Genomic DNA, 20513 nt, shown 5'->3' on the forward strand with positions numbered 1-20513 from the left:
TCTTGATTTTGGCTTAGGCCATGGTCTCACGGTTAATGGGTTCAAGCCCGATATCAGGCTCTGTACTGACAGTGGGGAGCCTGCTTGGGATTCTTTCTCCCTCTCTCTCTCTCTCTCTCTCTCTCTGCCTCTCTCTCTCTCTCTCTCTCAAAATAAATAAATAAAAACTTAATATACATATAATATATATATAAGATATATACTCTATATAATAGATAATGATATATATAATACATAATATAATTATACACATGGTCCTGTATATTACATAGATTATTATGTACAATATATGATATATTTAAAATATAGCATGTCAAGTGTTTCTTTAACAATAATGCTCTGGGTAGAATGCGCAATTACTCCCATTTCATTAGGAGGACGCTGAGGTATGGGGGCATTTGGACACTTGTCAAGGAGTACTCACTCAGCCAGGAGGGACTGAGCCAGGAGGACAGTCATTGGAGGAGCCCTTGGGGACTGGCAGACAGGAGACACAGGAGAAGGAAGGCGGGAGGCCTAGAGGCCAGCTTTGATGAGGGGCGTGTGCCCCGTGGGGCCAGGACTGGAGCCTCCCCCACCCACACCTGCCTCCTCCGGGTCACTCCGGGTGACCCTGTGGGGTGGCGTTGCTAAATGGGGAAGTGCAAAGCTCCCCGGATCATCGGTGAGCCTGTCAGGGGGCTGGGGAGAGCCAGAGCCCTGCACCAGCGTCCCCTCTCACGCCCCTCCCAGGAGACCCAGGAGGAACAGCTGCAGAGTCCCCTCGGCCCCCTGCGTGCACACATCCGGCCCCGAGTCCGGTCCTAGTGGGCAGTGGAGAAGCTCAGCTCTGATGGGACACCAGGGCTCTGGCTCACTCAAGCTACCTGGGCAGGGAGCAGAGAGCGGCCTGGAGTCCTCAGAGCCGCACGGAGTCCTGGCCCAGGCTCTGTCTGCTGGCCAATGGCTCCGCTGCTCCTGGCCTCAGTTTCCCCACTAGTACATTGGAAAGCATCACTGTACCCGTCCAGAGCTTGTCGGGAGGACTCCACAATCTTGAATTAAAAAAAAAAAAAAAAAAAAAGGCCAGAGCCTGGCATTTGGCATCTGATAAGCATTGAATAGTCACCACTGTATTTATTCATTTCAGCTTTGGTTTTTGAATAGGTAACATACGCTGTGGGGGAAAAAAAATCCACAGGATGAAAGGCACGGCAATGACAAGTTCCCCCAAAGCTGTGTGTTGACACTGATTACGGACCCAACGGCAGCAGGAATAGGGGACTTGTTGGGACAAACAGGGGGAAAGGGAATAAGACTGCCTCTGAGCTGGTTTTAAGGAATTATTGCTAATGCTATTAGAGGCAATGATAATAGCATCGCGCTTGACCTGGAAATGATCCTTGCTTTCATAGAGATGTCAACCCCAGTGTTGCAAGAATTTCTTATGACACTTGCGGTGTATTTGGCGACTTTTAGCTCTTTAGGAGGAAAAATGTCCAGCATAACCAGAACTAAAGAGTGAAAGAGATCCCTTTTTTCTCGCTGAGCCACGCGCCCAAGTCCCCTTCCTGTCTCGGCATTCCCCCCACCCCCCCACTCCAACCCTCCATGCATTCTTGGATTTTCTCTCGCTGGAATATTTGAAAGCAAACACCAGCAGCATACCCCTGAACCCAGAAAGATATCCCTAGGCTGTAATTGACTTTAAAACACTTCATTCCCCCCCAAAAGAAAAGAGAGTGCTGAAGAAAGTGAACATGTAAAGTCTGGTCAGGGTGGCATTCTTTCGACGTTTCTGCATGTTTGCAACTTTTCACAACCAACGCCCCCCCCCAAAAAAAAATCAAAGAGGGAAGAGTTCTCTCTCTGCCTCTCTCTCTGCCCGCACTACCCCCCTCCCCCTCCCGGGTTCCCAGGGGCAACATCGTAGCCAGTTTCTCAGGATCCTTCCAGAGTCTGGGTAACGTTGTTGCTGTGTCTTTATTAATAGCAGGGCTGTAGTAGTAGTGAAACCGAGTTGGGCACACAACAGGGCTGTGAGTCACTCCGACCTGGCTCAGGTCCCACGATCTCCTCCTCCCCCTGTGACCTTGTGTAAGGTGATCCCAGCTCAGAACCTCAGTTTCCTGCTCTGAAAACTGGGGCTAAATGTCCATCCTTTTTTGGATGGCTGGGAGGATCCAGGGTAAAGCCCCACCCCACACCCTGCACAGAGCCAGGCTCAGAGCAGATGCTGAGGCCAGGAAAGAAGTCCTTTTGCCCAGTGCATCTCTTGGCTATTAGAGCCCCTGGGTCTGAGGGAGGAGGGGCTGGGGGTCTGGATTCCTGGGTCTGAGGGAGGAGGGGCTGGGGGCAGGACTCCTGGGTCTGAGGGAAGAGAACCCAGGACTCCTAGATCTGAGGGAGGAGGAGACTGGGGGCCTGGAGTCCTGGGTCTGAGGGAGGAGGGGGCTGGGGGCAGGACTCCTGGGTCTGAGGGAGGAGGGGGCTGGGGGCAGGACTCCAGGGTCTGAGGGAGGAGGGGCTAGAGGGCAGGACTCCAGGGTCTGAGGGAGGAGGGGCTGGGTTCTGGACAACCTGGTCTGAGGGAGGAGGGTCTGGAGTCTGGACTCCTGGGTCTGAGAGGGGAGGAGCTGGGTGCCTGGACTTCTGGGTCTGAGGGAGGAGGGGGCTGGGGGTCTGGACTCCTGGTCTGAGGGAGGAAGGGCTGGGGGCCAGGACTCCTGGGTCTGAGGGAGGAGGGGCTGGGGGCAGGACTTCTGGGTCTGAGGGAGGAGGGGGTTGGGGGGCCTGGACTCCTGGGTCTGAGGGAGGAGGGGGTTGGGAGGTCTGGACTCCTGGGTCTGAGGGAGGAGGGTCTGGAGTCTGGACTCCTGGGTCTGAGGGAGGAGGGGGTTGGGGGGTCTGGACTCCTGGGTCTGAGGGAGGAGGGGCTGGGGGCCTGGACTCCTGGTCTGAGGGAGGAGGAGCATGAGGGTCTGAACTCCTCCTGGTCTGAGGGAGGAGGGGGCTGGGGACTCAATATTAAAGAACGGGACTTTGGGAATGGTCTCCCTGGTTCCTGGAGGCCAGACCCCCATCCCATGGAGGAAGACAGAATGCACGGAGCTCTGGATATCCCATCCCAAGTAAGGTATGTGAAGGGGCCTGTCTCCCCTTTTCCCACTGCCCTCAGGCCTGGCCCTTGGGGGTTCACAATACGTTTTGTCCCCTCTGTCCTGGGACCAGAGCCCAGAGTCCAAGCTGGTCTAAGTTTGGAAGGGGGAGGGAGGGGGGCAGCGAGTCAGAGGGGGTGAGGGAGGGGTGTGGGGGGGACAGGATGTCTCTGAGCTGTCACACACACCCCTGTCCCGGGCTCAGAGAAAGGGAGGGACAAAGGCTCTGAGAGAGAGAGTCAGGAACAAAGGCAGGAAGAGTGAGACAGAGAGACACTCGGGAGAGCAGGCCAGAGTGAGGCCGAGCGGGAGAACAGAAAAGTAGAGACAAGGAAGAACGGGGGGCCACGGAGTGTGGACTATCCTGAATGACAGACAGTGGGGACAACAGTGGGGACGAGAGAAGGGGCAGGGAGACCCACCCTGAGGCCTGAGAGCCGGGACAGGGAGGGAGGAGAGAGAGACTGAGAAAGATAATCACACAGAAGCAACGATACCGCGAGGTCAGAGAGGGCAAGGAGGTTTGAGAGGGAGAGAGAGGCCGGCAGGATAGACAGACGGACACACAGAGACCAGGGCCGACAAGGAGGCAAAAGTCGGGCGGAGGATGTCACAGAAATCCTGACCAGGCAGGGGGAGATCGAGACAGGCCCTTTGACACGGGCTCTAGATCTCAGCTCTGCTGGGCCTGTAGGGCCGGTGGGGCTCTGTGGACCCAGACAGGAGGTGCTTGCTCAAGGGCCGGCTGACACCAGGGGACCCCGACATGGAGCTAAGGGACCCCGAGAACCATGAGGATGGGGACCCAGAGGTGAGAGCCGGGAGACGAGGGAAAGGCAGACAGAGATGCAGAAAAACAGAGTCGGAGATAGACACACGGAGGGGCAGTGAGCAGACACACAGAGAGTAATGGAAGAGACCGGGAAACAGAAACATCAGAGACCCAGAATGACGCAAACCCAAGGATACACAGCAAGACCGAGGCTGCCAGGGAAATAGGCTCAGAAAGAAAGAACAAAGCACTGGATGAGGAGGATGGAGAGAGAATCGGGTGGGGTGGGGGTTGTGTCGGCTGAGGGCACAGTCCCAACCTGGGCGGGGGGCTCCTGGTGGTTCCCACTGATGGAGGTGGGCAGGGTCTCCGAGACAATCACCCTTAACCCCGCTAGGACACAAAAACAGGTGGCCCTAAGGCCAGTGAGTCATTATGACTCATCCTCCTCCCCGGGGACAATGACCCTATAACCCTGGCACCCCACATCAGAGGCTGGGCCTCCAATTTCCCCCACTGCTCTCAGTGGGCCCCAGACTCACCCCCTCCCCACTTCTACTCCTCTCCTACAGGAGGACACAGCTACGGCCCTCCAACGGCTCGTGGAGCTGACAGCCACCAGGGTGACCCCACTGAGAAATCTGCGTGTTCAGTACCGCCTCATCCGAAAGCTTGGCTCTGGCTCCTATGGCCGCGTACTCCTTGCCCGGCCTCGCCAAGGAGGTGAGTTGGACCACCAAAGGGCAGACCCTAGAACTTCCCCATAATAGGGTTCTCAGAAGCCACTGAGACAAGGAGCATCCTCAGGAGATGATGGGAGCCCTTCATCTGGATGGGGGTTCTCAGAAAGTTAAGAGCTCTTTGGTCCTCCAATAAACCGAGCTCATCCAAAGAAGGTAAGAGACTTTCCTGAGGCCACGCAGCAAGGCAGGAAGGCAGCTTGGATTGGAACTCAAGTCACCACGTCCCCTACTTTATTCGAGACAAAACTGAGGTTCAAAGAGGGTAAGACCGTTGTGCAAGGCCACACAGAGCAGGAAGAGTCCTCAGGGAAGGTCACCTTCAACCCCTACTTCATACAGGGACAAACTGGAAGCACAGAGAGGTCAGACACTGCCACTCCTGTTTTTGCACATGAAACATCTGAGGCTCAGAGAGGTTAGGCAGTTTGCCTAAGGCCCCACAGCAAAGATCAGGGCTCCCTGAGTTCCCTTCTGCACCCATTTCCCCGGCAGGTCCTGCTGTGGCCCTGAAGCTCCTGCGTCGAGACATGGTCCTGAGAACCACCTTTCTGAGAGAGTTCTGTGTGGGCCGCTGCGTCTCATCACACCCAGGCTTACTCCAGACCCTAGCAGGACCCCTGCAGACCCCCCGACACTTTGCCTTTGCCCAGGAGTATGCACCGTATGGAGACCTCAGTGGGATGCTGCAGGAACGGGTGAGGCAGGTTGGGGACAAAGGTCGGGACTGCTTATCCCATGTACAGCTCTGTCCCTAACCCACTCCTATCACCAATCCTGACACCCAAATCCGTCTTCAAGCTCGCTCTGTCCTAAGCCCCCAGACAACCTCCTTATTTCTAATTGTCAGTGCAATCCCATGCCTAACTCTAACCTTAAGCCACCCGACCACTCAACGCAGGTTTGCATGGGCAGGGGGTTGGATTTGGGGTTGGGGATGAAGTTAGGGTGGGATTTTAATTGGCACTGGGGTTGGGAGTGTGTGAAGTTGGGTGGGTTGAGTTTATGTTTGATTATAGAATGGTAATGGGTGTGAAAAGTATTGATGGGGTTGCAGAGTGAGACAGGGATGGGTAAGGATATGTATACAGACTGAGTTGGAGATGGGCTGTACTGAGGTTTCCTCTGGTGAGGAGACCAGGTCAGGACTGAATCCATGAGATTCTGGGGGCACATGAGTTTGAAGATTAGAGTGAGACCATCTTTAAGAATAGATTTTGGATTTGAGATAGGGTTGGAGACAAACAGATGGAAAAAGAGAAGGGAGGGAGACAGATGAATGGATGGATGGATGGGTGGATGGATGGATGGTTGGAAAGATGCATGGATGAAAAGATGGGTGGGTGGAAAGATCGGTGGGTGGGAGGATGGATGGGTGGATGGATGGACGGACGGATGGATGGATGGATGGATGGGTGGGTGGGTGGATGGATGGACGGACGGACGGGTGGACGGGTGGACGGGTGGGTGGGTGGATGGGTGGATGGATGGATTGAAGGATGGATGGGTGGATGGATGGACGGACAGATGGATGGATGGATGGATGGATGGATGGATGGATGGATGGGTGGATGGATGGACGGATGGATGGATGGATGGATGGACAGATGGATGGATGGATGGACGGACGGATGGATGGATGGGTGGATGGTAGATACATGGAAGGAAGCAAGGAAGAATGGATGGATTTTGGTTATTAAATATTTGAATAAATCACTGGATTGCTGACTTGCTGGTGGAAAGGATGTTAAGCAGAAACCCTGCTGTGTAGATTGTTGACTGGATGAGAGGTTGGATGGATGGATTGCTGACTAGCTGCCCGGCTAGCTTGATAGATAGATTTCTCAATTGACTGATGAAATAAACTGACTTTAGATTGGGGTCTGAGTTAGATACAGGATCTAAATTAGTAAGGACTAAACTTAGGATAAAATATGAGATTTGGGTTCCCATTGGAGATCTGGGTGGTAGGGCTAGAGGAGATAAGAAATGTAAGGAGTGGGTCTGAGTATCAGGGTTAGGAGAAACCTTGGTGGAAGCTAAAAGAGCTTCTGGTTCAGTCTGGGGTTCCAGTGAGACATACGTGGGGGTTAGAGTGCAGGGCGGCTGCAGATTGTGGCTGAGGATAATCTGGAGAAGGTGTTAGGGGTGCGGTGGAGACACTAGAGGTAGCCACTGGTCTGAGGTTCTGAATTCTTGAACCCCAAGAAACAAAATAAAGAAGGAGCCTGACTTTCATCTCTCCTTGACCCCAGGGCCTCCCAGAGCTGCTGGTGAAGAGGGTGGTGGCCCAGCTAGCCGGAGCCCTGGACTTCCTCCATGGCCGGGGGCTGGTCCACGCAGATGTCAAGCCAGACAACGTGCTGGTCTTTGACCCTGTCTGCAGCCGTGTGGCCCTAGGTGACCTAGGTCTGACCCGGCCCGAGGGCAGTCCAACCCCTGCCCCACCAGGGCCACTGCCCTCCGCCCCACCCGAGCTCTGCCTCTTGCTGCCACCTGACACCCTGCCCCTGCGCCCAGCGGTGGACTCCTGGGGCCTGGGGGTGCTTCTCTTCTGCGCTGCCACTGCCTGTTTCCCTTGGGATGTGGCACTGGCCCCTGACCCCGAGTTCGAGGCCTTTGCTGGCTGGCTGACCACCAGGCCCCAGCCGCCTCAACCACCCCCCCCTTGGGACCAGTTTGCTCCCCCAGCTCTGGCATTGCTCCAGGGGCTTCTAGACCTGGATCCCGAGACTAGGAGCCCCCCGCTGGTTGTCCTGGACTTCTTGGGGGATGACTGGGGGTTAGAGAGGAACAGAGAGGGGTCTGGGGGCTTGGGGGACATGTCTGGTGAAGATGGGGAGGAGGAGGAAGAGGGGGGAGCGAGCCTGGAAGAGGGGACAGAGGAGGAGGAGGAGGAGCAGGAGCAGGAGGGCAAAGGTGGCAGGAGGATGGGGACAGATGGGGGAGCTCCCTGACCAGGTGACTGAGACAGGTGGCCACAGCCTGGGCCAGAGGCCCCTCCCGCAGCCTCCCTCCCCCAACCCTGGCCACCTGGATGGAGACAGCTGCTCCCCGGAGGACAGGGATGGAACATACTGCATCTCACCCTGCTGAGGGCTGGACTGGGGCGCACAATTTCCCTCTCAGCTGAGGACCCGGGAGCCCAAGACCCAGCCCCTCCTCCCTCAGACCCAGGAGTCTAGCCCCCAGCCCCTCTTCCTTCTGTCCTGAATGTGTCTTCTTGAAGGAAGGCACTGTTTCCGCAGACGCATTTCTGCAGTGCAGGGACGTGCTGAACCCTCATCATGGACTTCTGATGGGGTCACTCATCCCCACCAAGACCCGGTTGACGCTCACTGTCCCTGTCACTAAATCTGGGCTTTCAGGATCTGACTGAAACCTGATAACGGACACCTCATCTCCTTCTCCCATTTCCCGGGGCTCTGGGTGACATATTGGGGAAGTCACTCATTCTTTCTGGACCTAAATACACACACACACACACACACACACACACACACTTCCGGCAGCTACTTCTTGCGTCCTCCCCAAGAATGCTGTTGTCCGCAGCTCAGTGCCTCCAAGAAGTGGACCTCTCCCCAGGCCCTCTCCAGACTCGGGAACTTTTATCCGGGTGACCTGTGTCTCCCATCTTTTTCGGCCTCACCTCCTGTGCTGTCCAGGATGGACTTGTTTTTGTTTTTGTTTTCTGTTTCGACATCCTTTCTGCTCCCACATGGCGAGTGCCCTGCGCTGGCTCCCTACGAGCACAGAGCACCAAGGTGTGTGACTGTCCCAGGCGTGTGGACCTCAGAGCCGTCCATGTGGAGGGTCACAGCTGCTTTGGAAGACCGTGCATTCACCTGGGCCAGGCTGGGAGCCGTGTGCCCCACGACGCACACGCAGGCACACGTACCCCTTGCTTATGATGCTTCACACCTGCAGGGCAGGGGCTGCGTGCATCTGGCCCCGGCACCTGGCAGAGTCAGGAATGGGAACTGCTCCCTCCACGGGAATCTGTCCCTCGTGCCTTCTAGACTTAAACACGTGGGTCCACCAAGCACAGTGTGGTGTCCTGGATTGGACCCGGGGACAGAGTAAGGTTGTTGGCGGAGGTGTCTGAGTGATGATTTCTTTGTTTGGACAAATGTGGGGTCGTTGGCTGTGTCAGATATCAACCTGGTGGGGAGCGGGGGACGGCCCGGCAGTTCTCAGCACCATCTTTCAGGCTGTCCTGGAAATCTAACGTTATTCTGAAATAAAGGTTTATTAAAAAAAAAAAAAATGAAGTGAGTCCACAGTGGTCCTCTTGCTGTAAACCTGGCGAGGAGATGTGACATCCCAGGCCCCGGCCCCTCCTCCCTCAGACCCTGGAGATTCTGCCTACCCCCTCCCTCCAACTTTAAAGTCTTCGGATTCAGAACGCAGACCTCCCCTCCCCTCCCCTCCCCTCCCCTCCCCTCCCCTCCCTTCCCAGTTGCTCCACCACCTGCTTCCCCTCTGCCCCAAGTCTGAGATCATCTCTCACTGCATCGTTCTGGAATCTCGTTGTCTCATCCTTTCCCCAAACAGGACCCCAGTGTCTCATCCCCTGGACACCCCTCACCAAACACTTGTGTCTGACCTGTCAATGGGGCATTGATGGGGCAGCTGGGTGGGGTCAAGGCAGGGGCAAGCAAGATAAATGATGTCATCCTCTACAGTGGCCCGGACTCCTGGGTCTGAGGGAGGGGGCACTGGGGTCCTAGAGTCCTGGGTCTGAGGGAGGAGGATCTGAGGGAGGAGGGGCTGGGGGCCTGAGCTTCTGGGTCTGAGGGAGGAGGGGCTGGTGGCCTAGACTCCTGGATCTGAGGGAGGAGGCGAATGGGAGCCCGGACTCCTGGGTCTGAGGGAGGAGGCGCTGGGGGCCTGGGCTCCCAGGTCTGAGGGAGGAGGGGCTGGAGCCTGGACTCCCAGGTCTGAGGGAGGAGGGGGCTGGGGGCCTGGGTCTGGGACACATTTCTGACAGCAGCCAGTTCTAGGAGTCAACACACGATGTCGCTCTGGCCCCAGTGGGGTAGAAGGGGCGGGGCCAGGGGCGGGGCCTACGACCCCCTAGGTGGGGGCGGGGTCTGCTCCCGGGCAGGCCTCTGCTGGCATGGGATCTAGTGCTGGGCACTGACCACAGCAGGCAGCGAAGGGTCGGGCAAGCTTTGGAGAAGGTGAGGCTTGGAGGCCGGAGCCCAGGTCAGGAGGAGGCAAGGGTTAAGCCGTGTGAGGTGGGCAGCACCTGATAGTGAAGCCGGGCAGTTGGCCACAGTCCTAGGTCCCTCAGAGGGCCCGGGCTGAACTTTGAGGCCGTAGGGTGGTTGAGTGTTAGGGAAAGAGAGTCTGGGAGTCAAAAGATGTGTGAGTCATATAAGGTTCAGGAGAGGGGTGGGCTGGTGGTCCAGAGTCCCGGTCTGAGGGAGGAGGGAGCTGGGGGTGGTTGTGGTTGGTCTGGACTCCTGGGTCTGAGGGAGGAGGTGCTGAGGGACTGGAGTCCTGGGTCTGAGCGGGGAGGAGGGTGGTGGCCTGGAGTCGGTCTGAGGGAGGAGACGAGAGGGAGCCTGGAGTCCTGAATCTGAGGGAGGAGGGGCTGGGGCAGGACTCCTGGGTCTGAGGGAGCAGGTCCTGGGGGCCAGGACTCCTGGGTCTGAGAGAGGAGGAGTAAGGTCAGAGCTGGACCCCAGGCGTCTCAAGGACTTGGGGACTTCTCCCAAGTGCTTGCTCCCATCCAGGTCCCAGCGTCCCCACGGCCTGGCGTGCGCAGTCGCCCTCCCCAGCCCCTGGAGGCAGAGAACACCTGTTTGCTCTTAGGCGAAAGAGGCTACTCATCCACCCCCAGGGCCCAAGTCTGTTTGCTTTGGAAACAAGGTGGGGGGTGTCTCGAGTTATCTGGTTCATCTTTCACCCTTGGGCCATTGGGTGGCGCAGGGATGTGGGGGCAGGGGCGAGAGATATCTGTGACCTTAGGCTTGACCTCACCCCAACCCGCAACTGGTCTCCCCACTCCTCAGATGCGGCTAATGAAGAGAGAGACTGAGTCACAGTGGGGAGTGCCAATGAGCCCCTAGCCCCAGGAGTCTAGCCCCCCCCCCCAGCCCCCTCCTCCCTCAGGCCCAGGAGGCCAGACTCGCAGCCCCTCGTCCCTTGGGCCCCAGGTCTAGCAGGACCTCAGCCCTGGGTCACTGTCTCTACTCTGCCCTGCAGAGATGCCCGGCAAACAGTCAGATGAGGAACAGGTGGAGACGGGGGCTGCGGAGAACTTGGCCGAGGAGGACCTAGGGGGCCTCACGGCAGAGGAGCTCCGGCAGGGCCAGGAGGCAGCCCTGGAGCTAGAGGACATGATGGCGCTAAGTGCCCAGACTCTGGTCCGAGCCGAGGTGGACGAGCTTTACCAGCAAGTGCGTCCCCTGGGCCAGGGCCGCTTCGGCCGGGTCCTGCTGGTCACCCATCGCCAGAAAGGTACCAGGGCCTGGAGACAGATACTGGAGGGGCAGAGGGTGGCGGACTGGGCCCCGGCAGAAGCTAGCCGAGGCCGGGGAGTCCATAAACATGAACCAAGCGTTGCCTCTGCCCCTTCCGGGCTGTGTGTTCTTGGGAAGTTCCCTACCCTCTCTGAGCCTCGGCCTCCTCCTTTGGAAATGCGGGTGATGATTCCTTCTCTGGAAAGACTGTGTTTTTCTCTGAGCGTATGTCGATGGCTCGAGTTGCCGGTAAGAAAGGGGAGCAAGACAGAGTCCCTCCCTCTGGTGCTCACATGTGGCCAGCTTAGCGGTCGCCATGGGGATGATGCGGACGCGTGCCGTCTGCCAGGTACTTAGCAAGGCTGGTGCACAGTGGGCCTGCAGGGCACGCTGCCCCCACCCCCCGTCTGTTACCTTTCTGCCAGTGTGAACACATCCTCTGTCCTTCCCCTGAAACAGGGACAGTATGGATGGACTCGGAGTCGGTGTCAATTCGGGCTTCCAAGGCCACCTTGGGGGCTCTGCCCTGTCCTGGGTGGTTGCTGCCTGGAAGCCAGAGATGAATCTGAGTCAGCCCTGCCTTCAAGGAGGAGCTCCAGGATGGGTAGGGACAGAGACAGTGCCGGCATGCTTGGGCGGCCCAGACAAGGCCCCACGGACCAGGGCGGCTGAAAACATAGGGATTTGTTTGCTCACACCTGTGGGGGCCGGAAGTCCGAGACCCTGGTGTGGGCAGACTCAGTCTCCTCCGAGGCCTCTCTCCTTGGCTTGCACACGGCCGTCTTCTCCCAGTGTCCTCACGTGTGCGTGTCTGTGTCCAGCTCCCTCCCTTTATAGGGACGCCAGTCGCGGTGGACTGTGACCTCATTTTACCTCTTCGAGACCCTATCTCCAAATACAGTTATGTTCTGTGAAACTGGGAGTGAGGACCCCGACGTCAGGAGTTGGGGAGCGGGGGGTGCACAGTTCAGCCCATGACGGAGACACAGGCAGACAGAGATGCAGACGTGAGTCGTCGCAGAACGTTGAGGCACCGGCAGTAATGGGGACACGGGGGGCGGGCACTGCTTCATTCGACCTTCTGGGTGCCTGCCCCACGCTGGGAGGCAGTGGGGGCATCGAGGTAGAGACCCAGAGCCCCTGAGGGCTCACAGCGCAGAGCGAGCGCAGAGGGACGGGTACCATCAAAATAGAAGGTGGCATGTGCCATGATGGCGGGAATCCAGGGTACTTGCAGACGGTCAGAAAAGGCGCCGCTGCATCCGGCTGGGGGGTGGGAAGAGAATGGTCAGCGTTTTAGGTGAGGAGGTGACCTCTCTGCATCACGCACGGCCTCCTGATGCAGGAGGCTGGGCCCTCACGGCTGCTGGGGAATCAAAAAATGGAAGCCACCAGAGTTCCTGGCTTCGGGGAACTTCGTTCCAGGAAATGGCTTGCATGGGTGACAACCTCCTTAGAATTCCTCCTTGATCAGATCGATTCCCCAGTGCAGGACATATTTTCTCCCACTGCCTTCGACGTGGCTTTTGTGCCCGGGGTTTTGTTGGGATGAGGGGCTTTGCAAACTAGGTCATGTGAGGTTCTGAGTTCGGTCTATGGGGCTCCCCTCCGTCTGCTCTGAGACAGCGGGGCAGAAACTCACCGAATGCCTGCATTATTACGGTCATTACCGCTGGCAGTGTTTTTGTGGCCATCTGGGATGGGCAGGGTAGGGAGGCAGGGATTGGAAGACACGGCGACGGCATGTGGGGACGAGTCTGGGCTGAGGGGCCGGTAAGGTGACCCTGGGCTCTCAGACTCCTTCCACACCTGTCTCTGCTGCCCCCAGGCACTACCCTGGCCCTGAAGGAACTCCCAAAGGCCTCCACGTCTCTCCGCGGCTTCCTGTATGAGTTCTGCGTGGGCCTCTCACTGGGCACACATTCGGCCATAGTAGCGGCCTACGGCATCGGCATCGAGTCCGCCACCTCCTACAGCTTCCTGACGGAGCCTGTCTTGTGTGGGGACCTCATCACCTTCATCCAGCCCAAGGTGGGTAGGTAGACCCCGAGCAGGCCTCCGAGGGTGTCCCTCTGGGGCTCAGGAGTGCGCTCACCGAATTGGGCTTCACCCAGCCTCACTGTAGCCCCCGAGGCCCCTCATGGGGCCTCCTTGGAGGAGAGAGAACCGACACTATCCCCCACTGAGATTCACCGGCCCTCATGGACTCACCCCAGGCCTCACTGGGTTTCACTGAGCTTCATGGGGGTCACAGGAGCCCTCACGGGGTCACACTAGGCCCCCCTGGGCCCATCGGGGTCACACACTAGGCCTCACCGTGGCAGACTTATCTGAGGTCATGCATTCTCCGGGGCGTCCCTGGGGCTGGGGAGACGCTCCCCCGGGGTTGGCCGGGGCGGGGCGGGGTGGAAGGCCCTGACGCCGGTCCCCCACAGGTGGGCCTCCCGCAGCCGGCCGTACAGCGCTGCGCGGCTCAGCTGGCCTCAGCCCTGGAGCACATCCACTCCCGAGGCCTGGTGTACCGGGACGTCAAGCCCGAGAACGTGCTGGTGTGCGACCCTGCCTGCCAGCGGGTCAAACTGACCGACTTCGGCCACACGCGGCCCCGCGGGACCCTGCTGCGCCTGACCGGGCCGCCCATCCCTTACACGGCCCCCGAGCTCTGCTGCCCCCCGCCCCTCCCCGAGGGCCTGCCCATCCAGCCTGCCCTGGACGCCTGGGCGCTGGGGGTCCTGCTCTTCTGCCTCCTCACCGGCTACTTCCCCTGGGACCAGCCCCTGGCGGAGGCCGACCCCTTCTACGACGACTTCCTCATCTGGCAGGCGTCCGGCCAGCCCCAGGACCGTCCGCAGCCCTGGTTCGGCCTGACGCCGGCGGCGGACAGTCTCCTGTGGGGGCTGCTGGATCCTCGCCCCCGCAAGAGGAGCCCCGTGGGCTCCGTCCAGGACTACCTGGGGCGTCCCTGGAGGCAGCGGGAGGGGGAGGCTGAGGAGGTGGATGAGGGGGATGGACAGGAGGATGGAGAGTGAGCGGGCACAGCCTGAGCCCACCTTCCTGCAGACTCTGGAAGGGAGCCGGGTGGGCCCCACATCCTGAGGTCTCCTCCGCCTTCACGGGGTGGCTTGTGGGTTCCCTCTCACCTCTTTGCCCCTCTCGGCCTTCCTTTCCTCCCGCGTGGGCATTCCGTGTCCCTCGCATGGCCTGGGGGGCCTCCGTGTCACCGTCGCCATCTGCCCCGGGGCTTTGGCAAACGCCGTTGCCTTTGCCTGTGGTCTCCTGGCTCATTTCCTCACCTCCCGCTCCTCAGTGAAGCCCCCCACCCCCCACCGGGCAGCCGCATGTCTTCACTCTCTGCCCCCCTTCCCTCTGTGACATACACATGGGTCTGTGTCCTGCGGGGGGACAGGGGTCCAGCCTGTCCTGGGGGGTCCCCCACGTAGCTGTCTCTGTCCTGGTCCATAGCAAGGGGCCGGGGAATGCGTGTACAATAAACGAACCCGTCTGGTTTGTGTCCCTGTCTTCCTGCCCCGTCTTTCTCTCCTCCCAGGCTGGGCTTCACTTGCTCCCGCTGCCCTGTTCTTCTGCCTGCACGCCAGGCTGTCGCCCTCCTGATAATGTGTCCTCTCTTCTCTCACCCAACTTCATCTGGCACCTAGGTCTCCATGATGCTGTTGGTCTGTCACCTCGGGAAAGAGAAGGGCAATGCACATGCTGGACCGTGTTGTCAGGAAGAGAGAGAGAGAGAGAGAGAGGGAGGGAGAGACGGAAAGAATGGCAGAAAACGGTCCCGTGTGGCCGTGCTGCGTGCCAGAGGCCAGCCGCACGCATGTCTGTGAGTGAGCCTGCTTCTGCAAGGACCTGTGTGTGAGCAGAGGCACTGAGCGTCAGAGCCATCCGTGGATAGGAGCCTGAGCTGGCCTGGAGCGTGGCCGTGAGCGTCTGAGCCCGTGGGGGGTTGGGGGGGGGGGGAGACGGTGAGGCATGACTGTGTCTCTGTGGATGATGTGATTGTGTTGTGTGTGTCGGAGCGTCTGAGCCTGTGTGTGAGGGGACTGGGTGGAAGTTTGCACGCACCTTGCTCCGTGCGTGTGGACGTCGGGCCTGTTTGTGTGTCCGTGAGACCTTGAGTGTGTGTGTGTGCGGCAGGAGGAAAGTCACCCAGGCGCCACTGCCAGTCACCGGCCGGGCCCCTCTCTCCTTCACACCTTCCCCCCTCCACCCAGGCCCCTTCTTGGCAGCTGCCCTGTTTGCAAACACTCTGTCTTCCTCTCCTCGCCCTCTTTGGCCACCAGCCCAGAGCAAGGCTACAACTCAGAGCTGGATCGTGTGTCACTCTCTCCCAGGCCTTCACCACCCCCTCCAGTGCCCCTGCTGTGGCCTCAAGGTGCTACATGGGCAGGGGGTGGGGTTTGGGGTGACCCCCAAAGCCCTTCAATCTAGGTTCAATCCAGAGGACTAGGGACATGGCCCCTGTCCCAGGCAACCCAGGTGAGCTTACTGGCGTAGGGTACCACTGGAGAGAACCAGACAGGGAGGTAGATAAGTGGCGGCGGCGGGGGGGGGGGGGCACGATCAGGACCTCTGGGCATCTTATCCGTGAATCTGAAATAGCCTGAGCCATCACGCCAAGAATGTGTCCCAAAGAAGCTGGAGGTGGCTGGGGCAGGGTGGAGCTGGGTAAGAGGGGAGTGGAGATAGGAGGGGCAGGCAGCACCCCCCCCCCCAACCGGGCATGGCAGAGGGTGTTAATTGGTGGCAGCAGCTGAGGATTAACTGGGAGTGATAATCACCCAGTCGGGGGCCCCAGGGCAGGGGAGGAGGACCAAGATTCCCAGGAAAGGCCTGAAAGGGGCAGGGGCAGTGCTAATTAATATTAGTTACTTATTAAATAAAACTTAATACTGATCATAAAACTTAACAGTAAAGAAGCCATGGTCCTCGAGCAGCAGCGCCCCCCCCCCCCCGCCCTGCCCGCTGCAGACACATCTGCCCGCTCGCTAGGACCCTCCCCATTTCACAGGTAGGAGCCACAGGGGCAGCCAGAGCAGCCAAGGTAGCACCTTGGGGGCAGGGGCAGGGGCGGAGCCAGGAGTCAAACCCAGATTGCATCTTCAGGCTGTCAGCACCAAAAGGGTCCCGCACAGCGGGCTGGGGTTTGTGTGAGCGTGAGTGAGCGTGAGGGAGTGTGTGTGGGTATACGTGTGTGCGTGAGTGTGCATGGGGGCTTGTGTGAGTGTATGCCTGTGGCTGTGAGGCAGACACTCTTTCCTGGGAGGACACGGGCATTGGGGGTTGGGAGTAAATGATGGAGATAGAAATGGGAGGTCACAGGAGCCTCCAGACCCACTGACACGTGTTGACGAGGACGTGGAGAAGTTGGGCCCCCGTGCCGTGCTGGGGGGATGTGACACAGTGCAGCCACTGTGGACGACAGTCAGCAGTTCCTCAAAACATTAAACACAGAATTACCACGTGGCCCGGCAATTATGCTCCTGGTATGTGCCCACAGGAAACGAAAACGTGCGTCCACACAGATACTAACAGCAACGTTACTCACAAGAGCCAAAAAGCGGAAACCACCGAAATGTCCATCAACAGATGAGTGGATGAACAAAATGTGGTCCATCCATACCCTGGAACATTACTTGGCCATGAAAAGGGACAAAGGGGGCACTGATACATGCCACAGTGTGGATGGACCTCACAAACACCACGGGAAGACAGGCCAGTCGTGGAAGATGATCCATCGTAGGATTCCATTGTGGAAATGTCCAGAATAGGCCAATCGACAGAGGAGGAAATACTGGTGGTTGCTGAGGGTGGGGCTGTTGGGGACAATGGGAAATAGCCACTAAGGGGCACAGCGTTTCTTCTTGGGGGTGGTGATGGTAGTGGACACGTTCTAGAATTAGATCGTGGTATGTGTTGCACAATTCTCTGACTATGTTAAAAGCCACTGAATTGTACATGGAGAAAGAGTGAATTTTATGACATGTAAATTTCATCTCAATGAGATGAAAAACAACAACAACAACAACAAACAAAACACCACAAAACAGGCTTTTCCCAGGTTCTCATGCCTTGATCGGTTTTCTTTCCTTCTCCGGCCCCTGAATCCCCATTAAAGAGAAAGGAAAAAGCCCTTCTGTCTTTGCAATAGCTCTGAATTAATCACAAACCAAGCCCTTAAATTCAGGACCCACTCCCTACTCCTCCTCCGATTTACAGAAAAGACAGTTGAGGCCCCGACAGGGAACACCCTACTTTCCAAAGAGCCTGAATTCCATCCCAGCTCTGGCCCGATTCCACAGTCTTTGTTCTTAAAACCCACCCAGCAATTCTAAAGTGTTCCCCGGGCCTGTGGCCACGAAGGACATTCTGCCCCCGACCAGCTGGGGAACCCCAAGCTTGCAAGATGGGCCATGTGGGTGTCCGGTGCAAAGTGAAAATGTGGAGTTTCTCGTTTAAAAAAAAAAAAAAAGTATTTCCATCCTCTCTCTCTCCCTCTGCATGGGGATACTGGCTGGTAGATCCTCACGGGGATGGGACCAGGATCCAGCCACCAGAGCCCATTAGGGAAGTGACTTGGCCTGAGCCCAGGCTCGTGCTTCACTGTCCCATCCACCTCACTTACAAAACACAGAACGAAAACTCATGAGGAACGTCAGGACGGTTGCCGCAGAGAATCAAACCCTTGCGGCCGCACCCAACCTGCACCCTGCTCCCATGGAGGGGAGGGGGGGTTGCCTCGGGCCAGAGCAGGGCCAGCAGAGAAGCCTCTAGAAACAAGCTCTTTGGCAGCAGTCTTCTGCAGTTCGGTGTTCACACGGATATGCAAATGGCCTGGGCCATCCTTCTGACACATGAAGGCTGCCAGCCATGAATCACCTGCCTCCCTGTTACAACCCGGATTCTGATCTGGTGGGTCTGAGGCGGTGCTGGTGAGCCCCATGCCGCCAGAGCACGGTTCACACTTGCTGGTGCAAGGGACACAACTCAAGAGTACTGATCCTGCACCCTAGCTGAACTCTTACTAACACCAACCATTTGTGCACTGGATTCTTTGGGGTTTTCTACACGGACAGTCATTATTGCCCACAGGAAAGGACAGATCTGTGTCTCTCTGTCCGCCCTTTGTGTGATTAAGGAAGTCCCCTCTTCTCCGACTCTGCTAAGAGTGTATGTGTGTAAACCGTGAATGGGTGTTGAATTTTATCAAATGTTTTTTCTGCATCAGTTGACCTTGCTAGGCCTCTGCAGCTACTGTTCTGGGCCTGGTGCAAGCTGGCGGGCACAGCAGAGGGCTCAGCCGTCCCGTGGGAGGTGTCCAGGTCAGGGCCAGCAGTAGGTGGAGGCTGGCCATCCACCCTGGCCTTGGGCCCCGGGGCCAGATGTTTGGGCTTAGCTGCCTGGCCAAGCAGGGATAGAGTGACCGGATAATTAAGCACTCGCCTCTTTGGGGCTGGCAGAAGGCAGCAGAGGGTGGAGGGACTTTGGGCCAGAGTCCCCTCCCCAGCCTCAGCCCACTGACGGGGGAGTCCGAAGCCTAAAACCCCGTGGGGCCCTCTGGGGGGGACCCAGAGTTGGGGTGCACCTGCTCCAATCTACAAATGGGAAAGCAGACCTTTTGCCTCCAAGTTGGTGTGCAGTCCTGGGAGCCCCTAACTACCCAGGAGGGAAGGGGAAGGCAGGCAGAGGCCCCCCCTCAGCCCCCTCCTAGTTTGCCAGTCAGCAGTTCTGTAAGTCTGGGGCTTAATGAGACCCAGGGAACAGAATTCTCCGCGTGCTCCTTCGCCTGTTGACGGGGGCAGAGAGTCCATCTATCAGGACCCCCCGACATTATCCCTCCCCACCCCCAACAAGTAACTGGACCCCGCTGGCCTTTGCAGGACTGTGGGGGCGCCAGCTCCATGACCTTCCAACACCTCTGAGCCAGGCTCCCAACCGGGGAGAGGAGGAGGAGGGAACCGTCTCCTGCCTGAGGCCACAGGAGCCGAATCAGAGCTGGACCTCTCAAGACGGTCCCCAGTTTACAAGCCGAGACCGAGAGAGGGGAAGGGGCACACCCAAGGTCACTCAGAGAGGGGCCATCATGGGAGTCCTAACCCGGAACCCGAGGCCAATGTCAAAGCAGGCGAGTGTGCATTGTATTATTCTGGGTTTGAGTTCCTACTCTGCTGTGTGGCCTTAGGCAAAGAGCTTGCCCTCTCTGAGCTTCAGTGTCCTTTTTGAAATGAGGATCGAGTTCCTCCTGCAAAGGGCTGTGGTGAGGATGGAATGTAGTGTGTTAAGAGGGCACACTGGGTCAGGCACACAGAAGTGCATTCAGAAAGGGATCGTGATCATTCTTGTTAACTGAGCACACGATGTGCCGAGCTCTGTCCTAGCCCACAGTACCTCATCTAATCCCCACAACCACCACCACCACCTCAAAGGCAGACACTATGACTATCTCTGTGCACCAGTGAAGAGGTGGAGAAAGTTCCCTTTCAGAGAAAGCAAACAAACCACCAGAGTCCCATTGCCTGGTCACGGTCTGGTCTCGAGTCCAGGATACTCTGACTTATGAGCAAGAACCCTGGGTCAGACAAGCCTGGATCCCAGTCACGGCTCCATTATGTATGCCCTGAATGACCCGGGCCCTCAGTGCCCTGATCCGTAAAAAAGGGGATACGTACAATAACACCTATCCCAGAACGAGCACTTATCAAGAGCCAGGCCCTGTGTTATCCACACTTACATATGTGTTAATTTATCATTTAATCGGCACAGCAACCCATAAGGTGTGTCTTTATTATCCCTCCTTCATAGCTGGAAAAACTCACACCTAGAAATTAAGAAACTGGCTCAGTCTCACACGCACAAGGACTCAAACTCAGGCATTCAGGCTCCAAAGCTCACCCTGTCTCTGCTGAGCTGTGGTAACAGTACCCTCCTCAGCAGGTGTTCATGAAGATAAAGTGTCGTTAGGCACATAAAGCCCTGAAAACAGAGCCTGACCTAAAGGAAGTACCCAACAAATATTAGTCATTATTATTATTGTCATGTACTCACTCATTCAAAAGATATTTATGGAGTGCGTACCCTGCATCAGGCTCTAAGAGCCAGGCATACATCTGTGAATAGGACAAAGATTTCTGCCTTCATAGGGCTTCATCAGCTCCCATGGTGGCATCATCTTCATCACCATCATCTCCATCATGATTTTCATCACCATGATCATTACCATCATGCCCATCACCACTATTATTACCATCATATCCACCATGATCTTCATCACCATCACACCCATGACCACCACCATCATCATCTCCACCATGATCTTCATCGCCATCACGCCCATGACCACCATCATCATCTCCACCATGACCTTCATCACCATCATGCCCATGAC

The 20513-nt window shown here is 57.4% G+C and overlaps 2 protein-coding genes across 4 annotated transcripts; both read left to right on the plus strand.

The window, feature by feature from the left end:
- Positions 1-348: 348 nt before the first annotated feature.
- SBK3 (SH3 domain binding kinase family member 3) lies at positions 349-8913 on the plus strand. The gene is made up of 5 exons (XM_043600969.1): positions 349-386; positions 3013-3115; positions 4482-4632; positions 5145-5347; positions 6905-8913. The coding sequence occupies exons 1-5, from the start codon at positions 349-351 to the stop codon at positions 7604-7606; spliced, it is 1197 nt and encodes a 398-aa protein (XP_043456904.1). The 3' UTR covers positions 7607-8913.
- An 815-nt stretch (positions 8914-9728) lies between these two features.
- On the plus strand, positions 9729-14630 carry SBK2 (SH3 domain binding kinase family member 2). Of its 3 annotated transcripts, XM_043598256.1 has the most exons (5): positions 9747-9832; positions 10391-10526; positions 10863-11117; positions 12948-13150; positions 13555-14630. In XM_043598256.1, exons 3-5 carry the CDS (start codon positions 10865-10867, stop codon positions 14146-14148), a joined length of 1050 nt encoding a protein of 349 aa, XP_043454191.1. In that variant the 5' UTR covers positions 9747-9832; positions 10391-10526; positions 10863-10864; the 3' UTR covers positions 14149-14630. The 3 variants fall into 3 exon arrangements, with proteins under 3 accessions (XP_043454190.1, XP_043454191.1, XP_043454192.1); XM_043598255.1 differs by lacking the exon at positions 10391-10526 and having other exon boundaries at positions 9729-9832; XM_043598257.1 differs by lacking the exon at positions 10391-10526 and having other exon boundaries at positions 9780-9857.
- Positions 14631-20513: the final 5883 nt, after the last annotated feature.

This window comes from Prionailurus bengalensis, chromosome E2 (assembly GCF_016509475.1).
Source record: "Prionailurus bengalensis isolate Pbe53 chromosome E2, Fcat_Pben_1.1_paternal_pri, whole genome shotgun sequence".
Taxonomy (NCBI): Eukaryota; Metazoa; Chordata; class Mammalia; order Carnivora; family Felidae; genus Prionailurus; species Prionailurus bengalensis.